Here is a 16,654-nt window from a genome sequence, read left to right on the forward strand (position 1 = left end):
GCAGTTTTAGGGAGACCAATGTACAAATAGTCAAACCTTTATGAGATCAGAGATTGATCACAATTTCCATATCTTTTCTGGTTATAAAATTATTTACTTTAGTGATTGATCTCAAACGAAAGAAGCTACTCAGCATTAATCTACTTATTAAAATTTAAATAAAGAGTCCATAATTACAATACAATACTCTATATGTGATCTTCTGAATTTAAGGACGTAGATAAGATATTTTAAGGAGTAATTTTAAGGAGTAGATAGAGATCAAGTGGAATGGCCTACAATCAAAACCTCGGTTTTACTCTCATTTAATTGAAGGAAATTATTATACAGCCAAAGCTTGATGTCATTATAGCGCTCGCAAACATTGTCTAAGGAACATTTCTTATCTAGATTCACTGGAAAATAAAACTGACAAATATCAGCATAACAGTGATAAGATAATTAGTTGTCACTCTATATCTCCAATAATATTTTAAGATGATGTTTAAATACCTAACCTAACCCTTTATGATCAAAGCTCTGTAGTTTTAAAAACATGTTATGCAATGTAATACAGTAATGATTGAGAGATGAACAAATAATCCTTCTTTAAAAGCCTGATGATCATATTTGATACTCACATTTGAACATGATATGGATAATCGAATAAACCTAAGTTGCTTCAGTCCGTTAAGTGTTCATCTTGAAATATTACTAACAATATATAAGTTATTATTAGGTGTACTTTTATAAAAATCAGTAAAACATGTGAAATCCATCTGAAGATGTTTACAATTATACTAAAAGGCCTTTTACTTGTTAAAAAGTATAAACTATCAATCATATGACCGAAGGCATGTAGTAGATTGAGTGCAAGAGTTTTTTTTTGTGAAGTTTTCATCATGTTGATCCTTAAAAAATTGCATATCAAATATGATACAGTAGGTTTTATAGGGTTAATTCCTCAGAATGATTCAGCTTTACAAGTCAAGGTCATTAAACACCAAACATTCCGTCTGATCTGCCGATCACACACACACACACACACACACACACACACACACACACACACACACACACACACGGTCCTCATACCTGGCATCCTCCACATAGAAGCAGCACTCTTTCTTCTTGATGTTGTCTTTAATCCAGGGGGCGAGCGAGCAGCGCTGTGAGGAGGGAGAGTTAAACAGATATCGGCAACCTTTAACAGCGCTCACAGCGAGTGTTTGCACAAGGATCGGCTCCAACGTTGCCTCATCCATGCTCATATCAGAGACAGTGAGTGTGAATGAGACAGGCAGACGTATAAGAGGGGGAGGGTGTGTACGGGTAGGACGGTCTAAAAACTGCACTGCAGTCAGACTGATGTCAGACACAGGGACGGAAGCACTACTGAAATACGGACAGGGTCTGAAAGGGGCTTAAATCATGATTTGTACTATGAAAACATACTGCAACTTAACCACAGTAAAAATTACTATATTTGAAATGCGTGAACTGATAAAATGTGTACCTTGAAAAACAAGTTTTTAATGTTGTTGTTTATATGTCTATGTGGTGTTTTTAATATGCTTTAAGATAAATTGTAAATTCATAAGTCAACACAATTGCTGAGTATTTTCTCCTTTAAACTGCAGTGAACTGTGATAGAAATATTTTATGTGTTGGGTATTTTCAACATTAAAGGTCCTGTTCTTCGTGATCCCATTTTTCAAACTTTAGTTAGTGTGTAATGTTGCTGTTAGAGCATAAATAATACCTGTAAAATTATAAAGCTCAAAGTTCAATGCCAAGCGAGATATTTTATTTAAAGGAGCTGTATGTAAGAAATGTATTTCAATTCATCATAAAATGGCCCCGATATGTCACTAGACATTAAAAAATCATGTTCATTTCAAATACTTATATCACTGACAACAGTAGTCCGGCCAGGATATTGTCATTTAAAAAGTGAAGTTGCAGCCCTCAACTGATGTTGATGTTGTCATCTTGTGTTTTGACCTGAAGCTCCACCCTCCACCTATCTACCAATCACGAAGTCAGTAGTCTTTCGGCATCTGGGTTGCCAGCTCTGCTCTAGTTACCACAGCTACGTAGCAGCCTACGTTCCTGCTGGATCCTGCAGCCTATCTGGCAACCTCGAGTCAGGGGGGAGGGGGAGGGGATACACCGCTCTACAGTAATTTGAAAGTGATTGCAGTACCAGTTTTGGCCACAATCTTATGGCTCCTTTAACAGAAGTCCCCTTTCAAAGCCTACAGCGAACGGCCGGTTTGGACTACATCCCTCTACTTCCTGCTTTAATGACGTCACTAGAACAGTTTTTTGACTAACCTCCGCCCACAGGAATACACAAAAAAAGGGGGCGTGGTCTTGTTGCGCTCCTACGGAGAAGAGGAAGAGTTGCGTTTGTAGAGTGTGTTTGTCGCAATGTCGTCGAGACGCTGTTATTTTCATCCCGGAGTCAAATCACCTTTGATTGGCCTTCCCAGGGACGCTGTACTTAGAGATCAATGGTTACAATTTATGTTTAACTCGGTTCCCGAAAATATAAAACATACATTACTAATCAAAACTCGTGCTCACGTGTAACTAAAGTAAGAATAAACAATGCACTTATTTTTAAAAATTCAACAACACCATCGTTAATTCGACAGACGGACAAAACCATATACCACAAGCTTTTATAACAGTTTGTAACATTTAACATTACAATTTAACCAATTCAAGGTAACAGCCAAACGTAAAAGTATGACAACTACTAAATAAACAGCTTACCATTGTGAAACATCCTGCAAAAGTCGTGCTTGAACAGGTTCTAATCGATCCTCTATGTTCTCCGGGTCTGATTCCGGCTCAAACTGATAAAGACATGTTTACAATAACCCTGAGCGCATGCATCTCCACGTTATGGTAAGAGGCGTGACCTTTCCGGGCAACGTGCGCTAAGCTGCTGTCGAATCACAACACAGGAACCGCTAGCACAATCAGAACTCGTTACGTATTTCTGAAGGAGGGACTTCATAGAACAAGGAAGTCATCAGCCCGTTTTTAGGACAGTGAAAACAGCGGTATACAGATAAGTAAATTGTGTGAAAATGAATTGTATGAACACATGTTATATTCCACACTGTAAACACAATCAAAGCTTCAAAAACACCGGAAAAACGGGACCTTTAAATGTACAGAGAAATGCAGACTGGATGCTCAGGTCAAAGCAAGGCCATATATACTTTAAAGGGGTGGTATAATGCCCTTTTCACAAGATGTAAAATAAGTCTCTGATGTCCCCAGAGTGTGTATGTGAAGTTTTAGCTCAAAATACCCCACTTTTTTATATAGCATGTTAAAGTTGTCAATTTTTGAGGGTGAGCAAAAAACGCACCGTTTTGTGTCTGTTCCTTTAAATGCAAATGAGCTGCTGCTCCCGGCACAGGGGGCGGAGCTTCAAGAGCTTGCACTCACACAGACATGCACTGAAAAAATTCTAAAACTTTTAGACTTTTATGTTCAAACCGGAGTCAGACAATGATGGAGAGACTCAAGAAGTGAAAACATGTAGAAGCAACAGGACATTTCTGAATGGTTAGTTGACGAATTTATGTAGCTTATGTGTAGTTATCACATCACACCAAGTCATTGATTAGTATATTCTGTCTTGATAATCTATAAATTGTGTTCAGGGGGCGGGGTTTATGTAAATTTAAGGGTTGGTGATGTCACTAACCAGAGGCGGTGTTAGCCGATTTTGCCAGGGCTTCAGCCCCGAATGTTTTGTGTGTAGCCCCGAATGTTTTTTTGAAAAGTTGACTGACAAATATGAATCCAGACAATAGCCTATGTAAACCCCCGAAATCATAAGTTGCCTTATTTCATTGTGCTTTAGCTTTGCTGCTGTCTCTGACTGGTGATTGTTGAAATCTGTCTCACAAAGAGACGCTGCAGACGCACCACGTGAGTGATTTCAGCCTATCCTAGAATATCTCCAGGATTTGCACAACAGCAAACAATATCACAGCAATTTAAAAAATAATAATAAATAACGCAGTCAGCACCGCCGCACAGTCCTCTGTCAGACCAGATGTTCTCAAGCTATATGTCAGTAAAACTCAGAGAAACGAACTTTCCTGTTATATCAGCCGTGTGCTCGCAGCGCGCACTCTTCAATCACGCAAAAGAAACTACGAGCATGTAACGTCGTGTTCTGACATCAATTAAGTATTGAAATAACCAAAAGGGAGAAGCTGCGTCAAAACTCTATGTCGGGGCTTTTGTATTCCTTTGTAGGCTACATACATGTTACACATTTTTGCATAGTCGTACTCAATTTTCATTATTAATATTCTAACATTATCAATATTGCAAAGTCATCAAAACTGACTTATGTCATAAAAAAAAAAAAATTGTGACCAAAAATTTGAAAAATGCATCTAGCCTAAATGATTGTTCATAACATTCTTTTAACTATAAGCAACCCAATTTGTCTAGATCTGTAATCTAGATTTGTCTTTTCACCGTTTGTATCACTCCGCTTGTCTGTGTTTGCGCAACTTGCATCATTAAGCCAGTAGGTGGTGACAATTGACTGTCTTTATGAATGAACAATTGAACTTTCCAAAAACATTGATTAACTCAAGAAAGAAACAAGTTGCTGAAACCAATCTTTAATGCTAATATATAAATTGCTGATTTGCCTCTGCACACAAAAAGATTGCACTGGTGTTTGATTGAAATGTAACATCTATGCAAAATAATCCTTGAAAGATTTCTCATTTAAGGCCATTCCTGTTTGGAATATGTGATTGTGTATTGTCAACAATAAGCAGAAACATTCTGCATTTCCATTTTGTAGTGTGGATCATTCATTTCAACATTTATCCTCATTCTCATGTTTAAGAATCTGTTATCTGCTTGACAAGTCATTTATGCTACTGCCCACTGACATGCTTTTAAAGTTCTCTTTCATCATCTCGTTTCGAGATCCACCTATGGGAAGGGCATCCGTACCTGACCTCTGCAGAAGCATCCAATTGCACCAAGTCTGGCTAGACAGACAGAAGCGCGCAGCCAATGCCAGGTAAGGCCACACCCCCTTACCTAAGGCATATAGCTGTCAGGCGCGCTGCTATTCCTCAGTTGACATTCGCTTCTCGCGATCTCTGCACTGACACAGTTCGGTTGGATTAACGTTACGCTGCTCACTTTTGAGTCTTCAGGAGGACATATCGCCAGATCAGCCTCCGCCAGACGTGAGTGACAGTCGTTTCTTCAGCCTATCCGCTGTGTTTTTTGCATCCGGAGCCGCCCGCGCTCTCGCTGTCCTTCACCTGCTCCTCCTTACATGGCTGCCCGCCACGGATTTTTCAGAGTTCTTCACCGCTAGCCCACCCATGGCTATGTGACCGTCTAAACAGCCGCTTCTCCGGGGAACAGCCTATCACGACGAGCCTGCCCGGCCGCGTGTGGTGCTCTAATCGCCGCTAAGGACCCTCTCGTTCTGCGCTGTTTGCTTGAGCTTAACACACTCAAGAAGCTTTGGAGAACCCGGATAATTGCGGTCATTGTAATTGCTGCACATGTAGCTTTTTACTAAGTCGGCTTTTAGTTGCACGACCCAGCGCGCCATGCTCGGCCTTTCTGACTCGGATGGGGGACACGGTGATGATGACGCACTACCGGGGGACTCCCGGAGCGCCACCTCTCTAAATATCTGAGCTGACATCAGCCCAATCCGCATTCCCTGAAGAGGACATCTTCGCGGGAAAACCTCACTCTCGTTGACGAACCGGCCGGTTCCGGCGACGGGGATGACGCGGTCCTTTTAGCGTTCCCTAGGCTAGCGCTCACGCGGCTTTGCCTCAGTCCATCGTCCTGGAAGTTTGTGAGCGAGCGGCCGTTCGTCTCAACATTGTGTGGCCAGCTCCACAGAGCGCCACCGACCAGGATAGGGATATTTACGACGGGTAAGCGCTGAGACCACCGCCCAGTCTGAGGAAACAACTCTTAAAACTGGAGCGTCCCGCTAGATTGTTAACACGGTCTCACGGGCCTTGATGTGTTACGATTACGTGTTGAGGCTTTCAATTTATGACTTCCTAGGAAGGCGGCCCCGAACGCAAGCGGCCTGCCTGTTGTTCGACCATTGGGAGTATCGAGCCCGCGTTCACGGGCCACGAGGACGTTTAGTGGACGTTGTGTGTGTGTACCCCAAGCGGGGCTGTCGTGAGGAAAAGTACGTAGCAGTGTTACCACACTGCACGCACTTGGTTCCCCTCACCCAGTTATTAAAGGCTTCGGCCCCAGTGTTTCCCAACACAAAACACACACATTACTAAACAACACATTTAACAAACGAATCAAATGAATTCGTGCAGATTTATATATCTGCCAACATAGAGAGCAAATCTCTCTGATCCCATGCATGTCGCCCTGAGTCCGTCCACAAGAGGGCTCCATTGCCTCACAAATCAACTAGCTGGGCTAACACAGCTCAGTTGCGGCTGCCCAGCCATGTGTTTTTAGTGGACGTTGTGTGTGGAAGGCTTCGGCCCCTGTGTTCCCCAACACAAAACACACACATAACTAAATAACACTTTAAAACAAACGAATTAAATAAATCCGTTACAGAGAGAGTATCTCTCTCCGTGGATATAATTTTTCTGCCTGCAGTGTGTTTTTAGTGGACGTTGTGTGTGGAAGGCTTCGGCCCCTGTGTTCCCCAACACAAAACACACACATAACTAAATAACACTTTAAAACATACAAATTAAATAAATCCGTTACAGAGAGAATATCTCTCTCCGCGGATTTTATTTTTCTGCCTGCAGCCTCCCCCCTCGCACGGACATACTGTCCCAAGCCAACGGGGAGATTTACCACCCCCACCCGGACAGGGTGACTCTCTGGGCCTGGCCTGTGAGAGGACGAACCTAAATGCACTGGGGCTCCCGCCGCGTGTAATCGCCACTACTCAGAATGCCAGGGCCGTTTCCACACGATCCCTATATGGCTGGAAGTGGCAAGTGTTCGAAGGGTGGTGTGATGGGCGTGGTCTCACATCTTATCAGTGCTCGGTGCCTGATATTTTGTGTTTCCTGCAAGACCTCATGGAAAGAGGCAGGTCCTTTTCCACCATTAAGGTCTACCTGGCTGCGTTTTCAGCCTGTCATGTGGGTTTTGAGGGCTCCACCGTCAGGCAGCACCCTCTAACCCGCAGTTTTATGAAGGGTGCACGCCGCTCTTTGCCGGTCACCAGGAGATCTGTTCCAGGGTAGGACCTCTCCTTGGTGCTGGAAGCGCGGTCTCTTTTTCCTTTTGAGCCTCTGGGAAGTATTTCCCTTAAGCTGCTGTCCCTCAAGACAGCTTTGCTCTCGGCCTTGGCATCTGCTAAACGGGTCAGTGAGCTACATGCACTCTCGGTTCAACCCTCGTGCGCCAAATTCTCCCTAAGTGGAGATAAGGTTTCCCTTAAGCCTAACCCGGCCTTCATGCCGAAATGCTTCCCTGTGTTCACTTCGGAGGTTTTGGAGCTATCCGCTTTTCACCCTCCACCCTTTGCCTCCTCGGAGGATCAGGGGCTGAATGCTCTGTGTCCCGGTCGCGCTCTGCAAGCATGTATGACCAGGACCAGTGCTTTCCGCAAGAGCGACCAGCTCTTTGTTTCAAGGGCTCCCCCGCACAAGGGGAGTCCCATTTCAAAGCAATGCCTCTCACATTGGCTTGTGGATGCTATACTATGGCTTATGAAGCAAAGGGAGTGCAGCCCCCAGGGGGCATCAGAGCTCATTCTACAAGGGGCTTAGCCACCTCTTGGGCTTTGTTCAGGGGAGTGCCACTGCAAGACATCTGCTCCGCGGCCAGCTGGGCCTCTCCTCATACCTTTGAGCGTTACTACCGGTTGGATGTCACCAGAACCTCGGTGGCACACTCGGTCCTAGGGGTAGGGTCCTCTTAGCCCTTTCCCACAGCCCTGTTGGGTTAACCAACGAAGAGTGAATGGGCCGGCTGGCCATGTTCATTCCTGTCACCAAGCATTCGCATTCCTTCTTGGGTTTAGCTATGTGCATTGGTGGTGCGGGGGCCATTATCATGTATGGGTCTCATGCATGTTTCATGCCCTGCTTGTCCACAGCAGTTTAGCGTGGCGTCACCCTTGCAGGGTCATGTTTGTGGGACGTGTCAGGCACCGCCTCTCTGAGGTGACCGTCCTTCTCTGGCCTTCAGAACCTCACTGTGAGTGTATTGGGCAATCGGGGAGCTGTCCATGTCTCTACCATAGGTGGATCTCGAAACGAGATGATGAAAGAGAACAATAGGTTACTGTCGTAACCCCGGTTCTCTGAAACATCGAGTGGAGAGATCCACCAGCTTCGCCCCGCTTGCCGCACGAGAAGCGAATATACTTACTGAGGAATAGCAGCGCGCCTGACAGCTATATGCCTTAGGTAAGGGGGTGTGGCCTTACCTGGCATTGGCTGCGCGCTTCTGTCTGTCTAGCCAGACTTGGTGCAATTGGATGCTTCTGCAGAGGTCAGGTACGGATGCCCTTCCCATAGGTGGATCTCTCCACTCGATGTTTCAGAGAACCGGGGTTACGACAGTAACCTATTGCTATATTGTCATCCAATTTTTTTGGCCTTCAAATACCTTAAAATGCACATATCTAGGGCCGAGAAATCCAAATTTTCTCGGGGGACCATGCCCCCGAACCCCTCTAACTACCTCACATTTGAAAGCGCGTGTCTGTGTGGTAATGTGGGCTGGTGTGGCTACATTGCCAGGGCTGAATTTATGATCAAGTCTGCCCCCTGCATATAGGCCTACAATATACATTATTCTCTGTATCGAATCATGTTATCTTGTTACCCACCCCCAGCCCCTGACGTTTTGGGCTCAGCCCCTGATGTTTTTAAAACCTAGAAACGCCCCTGTCACTAACCCGGGAGGAATGTGGTGTAGTCTCTACCAGCCGTTTGTAGTAGTCCTTAAAAAGTGAATTCTTTAAAAGAAAATATCTCCCTTTGCTTTGAACTTTGAGTGTTGTAACTTTGCAGATGTTGTTTATGCTCAAACAGCAACATTACACAGGGCTGCCAACTCTCACGCATTGAGCGTGAGACTCACGCAATTGACACTTTTCACACGCTCTCACGCCACACATCCATTTTCTCACACACAGAAAAATTGCAGAGCAAAGAGGTAGCCTACTTTTAATATTAAACTAATTATCAGCTCTTAGATTCCGTCAATTTTATTACGAAATTCAGACAAAAATACGTTTGGCGCTTGTAAATGTGACGTGAACCGATCATCTGTTACTTTTTTATTTAAAGATGCAGTACAACTTACCGAAAGTATACATAATATCGACCAATTAGTGTTTTTCAACCACGGAAAGAGGTCAATATATAACAGCAGGAGAACAATTATGTCACATAACGTTACATTTACCTCAGGAAAGCCATTTAATGACCATAGCATGTTAATTGAATAGAAAAAATAGCTAGAGAGGAGATTTTGCTGAGCACTATATTACATATTTATTATATTTTTTACTTATGTCATTAAATAATTGTTATTATAACAAAAACTGCATTATATTTAATTTCATTTGTTATTTTTAACCTTTAATAATACCAGCAGATTGGGCCCTCTATGTTTACAGCATTAGGTGAGATACTTTTTTTATAAAGTAGTCAATATTGAATCAAAATCGGAATAAAATCACAAGAATGGAATTGAAATCTTGAAATTTTTGTCAAGCAATAATAAAAACTGTATCCTTCCAGTCATTGTACAATGTAAACATTGTAACATGTCACTAAACTTCATAAAATTCTATTTAGTTACCAAATGTTTTGACAATCACAATTACACTTATTGTGATGCAATATTTGTTTTTACATAGGTAAAAAGCTAGCCGAGGTAGTTTTGAGGTAGCTGCTAGTGATAATAGCTTCTTGACGGGACGCTGTCACCTTACTTCAGGGAAGTATTGTATTATAAGTATTCAGATATTGTAGTTATTAAATACAATAGGTCTCACCTTCTCAATGTTTGAGAATAAACTTCCCTGTATTAGATTTACTAATTTGATTTTGTTGACATCTGTCGGGTGGACTTTCTCCTCTGATGTGCACAGCATCTCTGCAAACAAAACATGTTTTTAATAAAATGTGAATTTGATAAACAGTCTTTGAAAGCAAAACATCTTGTTCCACAAACACACACAGGACATGTTCTTACGTTTATGAACAGTGAAACTGAATGACATCCTTCCAGCAATAAAGCTTATTTTCGAAAAAGTAATAAGTAAGGGATAATGTGGACGAGCCGAACCCCGACAGGCTGATCAGCTGACGCGAAGCGGAGGGGTCTTGAATCAGCCTGAAAGGGTTGTATTCGCTATAATAACCGCCTCGCTCTACCATATCCCACTTATTACATGGCTACCTACCAAATAAATCAATATTTTTACACAAAATATTGATTTAAAAAGGAGTTTATTGATTTAAAAAAAGATTGTATTGCTTCCGCTAAAGAAAATAGTCCGTTCCGTCTCTCTGGTTAGAATCCTGCGTCCATAGCAACGCTCTGTGGCAACGGTGTGTTATACCAGAGACAATTTATATAAATAGCCTAAAAGGACTTTGGTTATACTTAGCAGCGGTCTGTTATCAAGAAATAACAGACCGCATTCTACATTAGAATTCAACCAAGCCATGTAATAAGCTAATTTAACACAATACTAAATTATAAACTCTTTTAAAGATAAACAAAAAAACAAACAATATAACAGATTATTAAAAGTGACTGTAGCTGCTTGAATGTTTGAAATATCAGAGTTTTAGATACTTTTACCTCTTAGGACTGTGATTGGTAATATTCACAGCTTCATATAATCATCGTTGTATGTTGTGACTGGATTTCAAACTGAAGAAAAGAGAAGAAAAGTAAGAAAAATCCATGCTGAAAGCTTGACATTAAACACTTTGCTGTGCGCTTTTACACAAAAGTTTACTAGTCACCAAAACAAGTTGCCACAGCAATAGTCACCAGGTGCAATTCTTTACATGGATGATCAGATTACATTATCACTGAGAAAAGTGCTTTAATGGGCTGACACGCTTTCTGTTGAACTAGACTGCTAATGCGGATTCAGCTTTAAAAGAATAGTAGCCTACTATTTAGTCTAAGATTCGGTATATTCTGTTCAGTTTAGTTATTCTTTTGAGTTGAATTTTACCACACAGTTATGGACTATTCTTATGGTGCTTATGGTACAAAACTTCATACATGAGGAAAACATCATACATTTGAAAAATGTTAAAAAGACAATCCATCAACCATGATCTGTTCCTCAGCAGTGTTTTGCAGTCTATAACAAAGAACCAACAGTAGCAGTGAGTGTCCCCACAGCATTAGATCTAATCTCAGAGTTCTCACTATATGTTACTTCAGGATGAGCCCAAGTCCAAGAGCGTCAGATGTGAAAACCAGAAACAGTCAGCTACATGTTTACATTAGGCAGGTCCATACATGTCTCCACTCCAGTTCTCACAAAGTCAAAAAAAGGTCAGGGAACAGAAAATAACTCTTCCACCTGCAAACCCAGTTCTACCAGAAAGACTCAGGAGGCAAAATAACATAACAAGTATTAACAGCTGAGGTAGATTTTTTCTCCAAATCGACACCCAATTGATCTTATTACCTGAGGCGTCTCCAAATCGACACCAATACCTTTATCTGGGGCGTCTACTAATCGACACCCAATACCTACAGTATATACTCTAGCTCTTGCGTCTTCAGTCGACAACTGGCTGAGTTTCTTACTCTAACTAACTTCCTTCCCTAAACTAAACTTCCTTCATTGCGTTGCAATGGGCTTTCCCTCGTTGGCAAAGGAGGTACGTAGCACATCCTTGATCCCCCACTTTATGCTTCGCGTTGGCGTTGCTGAGGCTGGTTGGTGTAGTTTAAGGTGAGATGCTTGGACGCAGGTGTCACTCTACAACCTTGCTGATAGTTGCAAGATTTTTCCTCAGATCACAACCGCACTCCACTGGACCTTGTTTGTGGAGTGAACCATTTCCTGGCTGCTTTCACCTGTGAATGGAGACCTTAAGTATTTTTGTTAGTGACACATGTATTAACTCATCTGCTTGTCTGGCCGGTCGTCCTTTTTTGATGAGACCTGTAAAATTTCATGTTGAACAGTAACAAGACAATATTTTATACATTTGGAACAGAATCAGTTCTGTTCGATGAGATCCATCATGACATCCTGTAAAAGGAAAAAGTTAAATATGGGGGGTGGACAGGGCAAGCTTGCTTGCTCTCTGCCTTCCCAAAGTTATGCACTGTGCAGGTGTGGCACTGTTTCTGTCTGCCACAACAATAACCCAGCTCAGGATAGTTAGCCAAAATCATCCATGGCCGTTATTTTATTGGGCATATTTTATCCTCTGTGGGCCCACTTAATAAATTTAGATACAGCTGTTTTGATTGACATAATTTATTTGTCTTGGAAGGAACACCATATTTCACACACTCACTTTCACACACTTTCCCACACCCCTCTCTGGCCAGAGATTCATAAGTTTTTGTCTGCCATAGCAGTTTATGAACTGAATGGGGAACATATTATTAGGAGTGGAATACCACCAAATCTGAACGGTAATAACTTTTACAATGACAGAAGCTACTGAACACACTGTGGCATTCCCCTTGCGACAGTGTCTAAACGTTAGGATATCAATTTTCAGTTGTTCGATGCAGTCGCCATGTGTTTGAGTTTAACACAGTGAACGTAAACCTAACTTTTCAAAATCAAATAGATTGAAACACTTTAAAATAATTAATCGTATAGACCTACAATTGTAGTTGAGAGAGTCAGTTCTAATTTCTCAAATGCAATTTGTCATTCATTGCACAATTTCAATGTTTCAACTTGTTGTTGTTGCTCATAAGCTATTTAAAAGAAGATTTAGAAATCTTCACACAATCTTTGATCCATGGACAAAAAGAAAATAACATTTCCATCTCGTACCCCCGGTGATGACAGCATGTGATTTCAAAAGATTAGAATTAGAAAACGTTGTTTCTATTGAATCCAGAAAATTACCTTTAAATGAAATGGAGTGACCAATATTGTTGCTAGCCATAATGTATTTTCTATTCTCAACAAATACATGCTTTTACCACTAGTTAGTTAATGTAATGTCTTTTCTAGAGAATCCAGCCCTAGTTTTAACTGAGTAGGGCTGTTACTGGTACCTATTGAAAGCAGATTCAAAGTGTTAGTTGAAGAATAATGAAGAATTGCTGAAACCAGTGGATAATCAAAAACAATCAAGTTAAATAATAACTAAATTTGAAACGGTCTCTGTAGTGATCATTGAAAATGCAGAACCTAGTCTAGCCCACAAGGATGATTGTCTTTCTGTGTGGATTGTCATTCAGTTGAACTTCAGGCTGATACATTTGATCGTCAGGCTGTGATGACACTCTCCTCGGCCTGGCTTTTGATCCATCCTGCCACAAAATGTCATAATGCATGGCAAAATTGTCTTTAGGAAAAGTCTCAAGTGAATTGTCACCTTTGCACTGTCTCAGACTCCCCATGCTGACCCCTCTCAGAAGTGCCAACTTCCTCTTTCAGGAGGGTGAAAGTGCCAACTTCCTCTTTTGTTTTTCTGCAGGCATTCCACTTTTCTGAAATCTTGAGAGACACATTAAGAGAACCGCAAAAATCTAATTAAACAGCGTAATTTCCAAAAGTCTCTTCCGGTTATCAACACAGCAATTCTTCAATTTATTAAAAAGCTTAGTACTTAATTGCGGAAAAAAGCAAGCACTTCTTCGTTGCAAAGACGCAGAAAAAAGCAGGAAAACTCCTCTAATTAATACAGTGTACAATGTAAACAAAAATAATTATTTGTCTTTTCTTTTTTTACTAGAAACCAAAATAAAATGGCTGTAAAATGTCTGTTATATCTGTTATATCTGTCTATTTAAAGTTGGTCACCCAAACTCATTCTCACACTATACACAAAAAATGATCTTAGTTAAACATAAACCACTGACTTTTAGAATAGCTGCAATGGATCAGTTTTTCTCACACCGTCTCCCAGGGATAACGGGATACAAATTAAAGGAAAAGTGCTGAGGTCAGCCATCCTACCTACCTTAATACTTTAAGTCCTTTTAGCCCGTCTGGAATGGTCCCTCTGTCGAACAGGGTTCTGCAGTCTGGCAGAGTAAAGACAACATGGTTCCTCATTCCCCAGACAGAGGGAGATTCCGAGGACTCCTGGGGCCTCATGTATCAATCTTGCGTACGCACAAAAACTTTGCGTACGCCAGCTTTCACGCTCACGGTCGTATGTACTAACAGTGAAATTAACGCGAGAATGTGCGTTCCTCCACGCCAATTTCATGTCTGGCATACGTACATTTCTCATTGTTTTTGTCCGTTGGCGACTCTTTACAGGCAATGAAGTGAAGTTGCAAACATTACACAACGAATTGTTCTACAAGTCTATCGCACCACCACCTGTGGGAACCAATTGCTATTAACTTGCAATTTATAAAATAATTGACATATATTGTCACACGAGCCTTATGGGAATATTCTATCAATTATGCAATTAAGTAAGAACATATAAAAGCATATGCAAATTGATACAACCCTTAGTCTATGGCAATGACAGCTTTGGTTTAATGTCCACCTTTATATCAGACCATTTCTTTTTACGGTCACTTAGGGTAGACTGTGTACGTGAGACATGTGTACAGTTGAGACACCTTAAATAACTTGCGTTCGCAGCAAGCACAAGTTGTGATTTTTGCTGTGCACACATTAGTGTCCTCTTTGATCGTGGGAAATTTGAACAACGGACGCATCTCCGATCCGGAGATATCGGGAAAAGTTTTTTTTTTCTCTAAGATATGACGTTCACTTCACCATGCATGCACTCTCCACAATGAATCGCTTATTATCCTTATGTGACTGTTAAACGTAACTGGTATCACAACAAACGTTATTCTGTGCCCTAAAAACTGGCATATTTCATGGTATTGTGGTAATTGCAAAATCTAGAGAAATGTGCGAGGTGGCCAGCGGTGGATAGTTGAGACACATATCTACTGTAGCCTACCCCCGATAGAGCTCTATTAGGAAACACACTGTTTAGTTGTTCAGTGTTATGATAACAGGTTAAACGTCGTAATTAGCCAGCATGGGACGCAAATGAAAATAACATTTTATATTTGTGATATTTAAACTGTGTATTATTGATTATTGAAATAATTTTACATATCTTGTTCCTGCTTCATACATTTTAACCAGTGCTAATTTAAATAAAATGGATGAATAAACAAAAATGTTGCCCAATTGTTATTTTCTTTATTTGTCTTTATTTTTTATATTTACAATGAATGGTTAGTTACCTTCACATCATTAAAAATGGGTGTCTCAACTGTACCATGCACTGTCTCAACTGTACCACATGATATGGGTACAGTTGAGACAAAGTTGAAACAAAAAGCACCTTATTTTTATGAGCTAATTGTGGAAAATATAAACTACTTGTGGGTATTATTGATTGATAATATCTTAGTCTACAAGCTAATGAAATGTCATGTGGCGTGTCATGTGGAAATTCATTTCTTTTCAGTGTCTATTTTTGTGTGAAAAATCAAAACGCAAAAAGTGTCTCAACTGTACTCAGTCTACTCTACAGTGCGACTTTCAGATCCCACCGAATTGACGGCATCAGCCAAACTCTCCCACTTTCCTTTTGTTATTAATTCCGGAGGACAAAGTTCCAAATAAAATAATTTTTTTTCGTTTCTACCTCCGATAGTAGCACTTTCTGTAAAGTTTCGTTTCTTGCCGCCATTTTCTTACTGCTTTCTTTTGCCAAAGTGGACTCATTACCATATTTAAATTGATTTAATTAAGGGAGGAGACTGGGTGGGGCGTTGTGCTCGTGCATGTGCGGTCAATTTTACGTTAACTGGGATGTACAAAGAGAATATGCATGAGATCCTTCGTACGCAGAGATTCATACATCTGGGTTTTTTTTGTGCGTACGCACATTTACAGCTTTGTCCGTACGCAATGTTTTAGTATGAATTCAACGCAAGTCTTTGTACATGAGGCCCCTGGATCTGGGGCCTCATTTATAACCGTTGCGTACGCACAAAACAGGGCCTGAAAGAGGCGTATGCCACTTCCGACGCATAAGTTGTGATTTATAAAAACAAACTTGACGGGAAAATTTTCGCACCTGCACGCAAACTCTGACCCATGCGTAGGCTACGAAGGTTTTGGAGATGGAGCAGTTTGGCGACACCGATGGTGAGCTGGAGTTAAATGTCTTTTTGGTCACTTTTAGACAGAAAATCTAAAGAAAATTAAACATATACAGAAAGATAATACAAATATAATTTCACTCACCAAGCCTGTCACTTGAAGCAAATATCCATCCCTTCTTAAATGTCCGCGCCAGCGAGCACGTTGGGCCGCTTAGTGAAGCCATTTTTGGCTTTCGGGCGCACGTACACTTTTAGTAAGGTTCCTACGCAGAGTTTTATAAATGAGACCCCTGGCCTGCAAAATTGTGGTAGATTTTTCTAAACCTAACTATCTGGGGCATCTCCAAAATCG

At 41.2% G+C, this 16,654-nt stretch overlaps 1 protein-coding gene across 7 annotated transcripts in view; it reads right to left on the reverse strand.

The window, feature by feature from the left end:
• The window catches only part of trpm2 (transient receptor potential cation channel, subfamily M, member 2), a 66,641-nt gene that overhangs the window by 49,521 nt on the left and 466 nt on the right, over positions 1-16,654 (reverse strand). For 2 of the 7 annotated variants that reach the window (XM_082174605.1, XM_082174599.1), the window contains exon 1: positions 1,075-4,136. In XM_082174605.1, coding sequence (XP_082030731.1) covers positions 1,075-1,250 — 176 coding nt within the window. In that variant the 5' untranslated portion in view covers positions 1,251-4,136. Of the gene's footprint in view, positions 1-1,074; positions 4,137-10,027; positions 10,129-10,842; positions 10,915-11,692; positions 11,758-13,580; positions 13,703-14,067; positions 14,134-16,654 lie in introns of those variants that run through there. The other 5 variants (XM_082174604.1, XM_082174601.1, XM_082174603.1 and 2 more) reach the window with 5 other exon arrangements.

The sequence above is a fragment of the Leuciscus leuciscus genome (assembly GCF_965113295.1).
Source record: "Leuciscus leuciscus genome assembly, chromosome: 7".
Classification (NCBI taxonomy): domain Eukaryota; kingdom Metazoa; phylum Chordata; class Actinopteri; order Cypriniformes; family Leuciscidae; genus Leuciscus; species Leuciscus leuciscus.